Source organism: Schistosoma mansoni, chromosome W (genome assembly GCF_000237925.1).
Source record: "Schistosoma mansoni strain Puerto Rico chromosome W, complete genome".
NCBI classification, from domain to species: Eukaryota; Metazoa; Platyhelminthes; class Trematoda; order Strigeidida; family Schistosomatidae; genus Schistosoma; species Schistosoma mansoni.
The window spans coordinates 13,111,718-13,116,908 of NC_031502.1; the positions used below are offsets into that span (position 1 = coordinate 13,111,718).

Sequence of the window (5,191 nt, forward strand, 5' to 3'; positions counted from 1 at the left end):
ATGTTCTTATTATTGAAATTACTCGTTTATTTAGTGGTCGTTGCACCGATTTCCGTTAGGCTTGCAGCAAAAGACTATTTAGTTCGGAATGTAAACCCAACTTTACTAAAAGGCTTGACAGAACTATGCAAACAAAAGCCTAAGGATCCAGTAGTAAGTTGATATTTCTTGTCGTCTGTGCTTATTGATTTTTCCGAAGGTATTTTCGAACCCACATGATAGTATGTAATAAATACAGGCTTATAAAATTCTCACGTTTTTAAATGAACTTGGGCTGTTTTTGTTGCGAGCTTTAATTTCTTACCGTTGATTTACTAGACTGACTTAATTAATCATTGAAACGTTTTTGTAATATTGAAATGCATTGATTTGGAAGTTTACTTTTATTCCAGTATAGACTCAATAAACACTAGGATGGAGTATGTATCTATTTAATGAACTCTAAACATCTTAGGATTTAAATCCTTAGTTCCAACAATGACCATCATTAAAGTAAAAGTTCGGATAAAATAATTGTAGTACTTGTAGTGGCAAAATTGAATCTGAAAAGTAAGGCAAACCGGGACTGCCACAACTACATTGGGTATGGTACTCTCATTTTGTAGGTAAAAAAACAATTTCGCTTTTAAAACTACGGGTGTTTGTAAAGAAGTAATAGATGACACAATTCTTTTTTTGTTTAAAAATTAGGCATTCAATAATATCACATTGTTCTTTGACATTAATGTGATGAACGAGGCCGTTAAGTCGTCAAAAACAATTCACGGATAAGATTACCTTACTGTTATTAAGTTTTATATGAATATCAAACCTCAATGGTGTTTTATAAGCTCAGTTAAATGGCAAGTCAATGAGCTACTGGGATGCCATACTTTGTTTAGACGCATGGTAACATCTTTTATCTGTGCATCGATGTTTCAGTGTAATTATATTTTGACATATTGGGCGACTTCTTACTTACATAATGATTTTGCGCTTGTGAGTATCTCAATGACACGTACCTGATTCATTACTCAGAGAAATCATATTCTGCTGCCAAATAAAAACACAGCTCTCCACAAAGTTCACTAATTTCATATGGAACTTCGGTAAAATATTTCCGTCCATCTATAATTTTGTAAGTTAAAATATCCCAATGATAAAAACATCCTAATTTAAGTTGTAGTACTACTCAACTAGGTTTCTTTCATTAGCTTTCCAATTACCATATAACTGAGATTGATACCCTATACTATTTTGATCATTTCTTCCAAATAAATTAAATTTCAGTTATCAATTGAGATTCATTTTAACGCTGTTAAGCCACAGGATATAGATGTTAATTTCACAAAAATTGACTAATATTACTCAACGTCTCCTCAACCTTCATGTACATAAGATACTTGAGACTTTAAACATTTGACATTGAATGATTTTTATTGATAACAAATGCTTGTGTTTGATTTTCTGATTGCCTAGCTTTGGCTGGCCGACTGGTTGCTGGAAAATAATCCAAATAAACCTCATCCCATTGACATGGTCACCTCTTGAAACACTAATAAGAAAATTTCAAAGAACGTATGAAGGATGATGAGGATACAGAGTTCCCAAACAAACTTATGGTCATTGCTGAAAATAAATATGTAATTCAATTTGTAATGTTTCTTCATAGTAATGGATGTAAAGCGATAGTGGGTTATAGTCTGGCGTGAGGAATTCCGTGTTACCTGTAATGTATTTATGAATTGACGACTGAGCGAAAGCACATCATTGGTATTTAATTTATAAAAGAGTACCAGCAAATGAACACTTTGGAATCATCAAATAAACAATTTGCCAAAGCACTTTAACTTGCTAGCATGTTCGGAAATGTACATCTATGGATATAGTTAAACCATTTGTAAGCATTTTGAAATCTTACCCTAAATTGATTTTAATGTGGCTGAAGAATTCAGTGGCATTTCCAGTCTTAGTATCAACCAGTTCAAAGGATGTACTTGAGGTTATGAGACACTATTTTATACTCACTTTAAAAAATAGTCTAAGAGGGGATTCGCTTTCTTGTCCACGTAATCAAACTTTTATTACTAATTAAACCGTATATTCGTATGAAGTGATTGCTGAACGCGCATTACCATCCAACTGATAAACGTTTTGTGGAATCCCTAGAACTACTTCACAAAGACGTTGAAACAGTGCAAAAGATAATTCTGAGAATGTCAGTACAATAGAGAATTAGAAAGTTGATGAGAAATTTATGGTATTAATCGATATGTCAGCATTACTCACGAATGTACCCTTAGTGGAAACAGGACTTTATATATCCATAGAATAACTGGTAGTGCTGAATGTGTTGTATGATACAGAGATTTCCGGATATATCTAGAACGTACTCTAGTGGATACGAGTAGATTAGTGATTGTAGATAGATTGTGCACGCATGTGAAGGTAGTTTATTAGAATCAGAATAAAGCGCCAAATTATGAACAAATCAGTTATAATTTTATATTTTAAAAAATCACATTTACAATAGCTTAAGTAGAATTCTAAGTCATTGTACTTCACTTAACATAGGGTTCGAATATTTATTGAATATATACCATACTTCTTATTGGATGCGGCTTCTGCTCTATCTGGGATTGATTATTTTTATTATAAGCAAGTAGGATTAGAACGAAATTAGCTGGGTCCTGAAAATTCATTTGATTAGTGTGGCTTTTATGTACTTTTGGACAATCCATATTCACGGTACGACTGATGGATTTGGCAATAATCTTTATTAGACATCTTAAGGATGATCAAAACTTATTTCTTTGTTAGCAAACTGTAAGCGCTCAACGTTCCAACAAATATATCTTCCATCAAGCAACTTTGCCGGTTTCATCAGTGCGAGAAGGTATAACATCCATTTATGAGCTGGAAAAATTCACCCATTCGCCTACTCAGCTCTTTGAGTTTTGCCACAAATAGAACTGGTTGAAGTTTTCAGGGATGAGACGGATTGTTTATTTAAACATAAGAATAGAAATGTCGCGAAAAAATGAACAAATCTTTGCACTTCCACCAATCAAGTTTTTAGGTAACTCATCTGAAATGCTTTTGGTCAATAAAGTTGTACTTTAAGTATTCCTAAAATATGTACACCAAGTACGAATTCGTATTATAGGTTGTTGCGGAGATAGTCGGATTTCAGCGATCTCAAATGGAACCAATCTCAGACAACCAATAAAGACCAGTGAGTGATCAACATATACAGGATAAAATCACTGACTGAAATTTCACAGGTCATAAGTGAATAATTATCATCTTGATCTGAGAATTGCAACCACCACAGATAGGAAATTTACGTCCCGCAATACTTGACATACAAACTTAATTAGGTTTTATTAAAAGATTTGAGTCTATTAAATTATTTCACTGAAATGGTGGATTAGATACTACCAATATCGAAGACGAAATGAACCAATAAACGCATATCATTATTTCTGAATGTAAAACGAATTGTTTAGTTGTAAAAAAAAGAAGTATTTATTCTTCATTAATATCAACATTAATAGTCAAATATAAATTAAGGGGTTTATTATAACAGGTAGTGAAATGAGTACTGGTGCAATAAATGAATCCACTTTACCGAATTCGAAGGGCTTGGAATCACCAGATAGGTATGATTTCAGCGAGTCTATATTGTAGTCATTTACTAAGCCCATAGCTACATTGATGTACTGCTTTTGGATTCGTTGAATTGATACAAGTATTTTTATGAGAACCAGAATTAATACCAATTAAATGGGAATTTATACAACCTTGAGAATACATTTGGTTATGGCAGCTGAGGAATACATTGAGAACTTTCAGATTCCACACCGAGTTCATTCACAGAATTATAATCAATACGGACAGCTCTAATCTCCTAGAGTGAGCCTTTTGGAAATTCTTAGCTTTCATCAAAGATTTGGCATATTAATTCCAGCAACTAAACGATCACAGAGTTGAATATAAAGCTGATCTCTAAAGCTATATCTGCTGGTGATTTTTGGAGTTCATGAATGAAATCACAAACTTAGGTCGTTTTATGGAGATTTACCCATTCTCCATTCACTGTTGCTGCTTTTTACACGATTGAGTAATAGTTATTCAAGATTTTCATACAGTAAAGAAATACGTTTCTTCTGGAAAGTCAGGTTTCGTCAAAGAATATAGGGACCTTTATAGATGAGTGCAAGGAAATCGTCTAGAATTTTATCTCCCTTGAGATCTCTTCTAAGAAAGCACCAGATTTCTATGCGATCCAAAGTTTTCAGATGCTTCACTTGAATTAAAGTATAGCTGTTAGATAACACGTTCCGTCGAAACTCCAAATAAAATATGTAACTTATGTCCCATCCACTTCACAGATCATTGACTAATCCGTCATTTTTAGCCGGTAAGTCCCGTTCAAAGCCAAAACTGAGAACTCAGTCCCTTTACTATACACAAGCAGTACTTTGGAAACACTTGAAACCTATACATTTAATTCTACTTACAAAGACTGTTTCAGTCACTAAGTAACGTATAGAAGACTGTTTCGTCTACTGGTCTTTGATAAGCTACAATTGGTATAGATTAGTAACAGAGAGAGGTCTTTTCACTCTCATAGAAACCTCATCGGCCTACCATAAGTTAATGAATCTCAAATGTAAGTAAAGCGGTCGACGAACTTGACTACTCTCCTTTGTATAATTGTACTAAGTAATGACTTGGATGAATTCTGTAGCTTCTATTTCGAGAGCTGAAAAACAACTTTATATGATTGAGAACTGGGGTGAAGAAAGTGAACAGCCCTGATGAAAAACATTTGATGTAGGCAATTCACTTTACTAGCAGCTCCAATCAGACTGTGTTTGAGTAAAGATTAAAGCAGGTCAGTATACTTTTTGGTAAGCCTTTCTGATAGCCTTAATAAACGTAGTTGAATGGAGAATTTAAAGAATTATGGATGCAGGTAAACGTCGTTTGGGCGCCTCATGTCCACAGAATATATTGGGGTAAACACTCCTTATGCATTCTGAATGATAATTAAGGTTGTTATAAGAATAAGTGAAGATAGTGACATTGGATAAATAGAGCTTAATGGTAAAATAATATAGAAGATTTGAAGCTTAAGTAGATGCTTTTAGTATGGTTGGGTTCTCCGAATAGATAGTTTAAGTGCCTATCTTTCATCATCGTTCTA

The 5,191-nt window shown here is 33.6% G+C and overlaps 1 protein-coding gene across 1 annotated transcript; it reads left to right on the forward strand.

The window, feature by feature from the left end:
- Smp_203450 (uncharacterized protein) lies at positions 1 to 1,530 on the forward strand (the record flags this gene model as incomplete). The annotated part of the gene is made up of 2 exons (XM_018788600.1): positions 1 to 153; positions 1,459 to 1,530. The coding sequence occupies 2 exons, from the start codon at positions 1 to 3 to the stop codon at positions 1,528 to 1,530; spliced, it is 225 nt and encodes a 74-aa protein (XP_018654126.1).
- Positions 1,531 to 5,191: the final 3,661 nt, after the last annotated feature.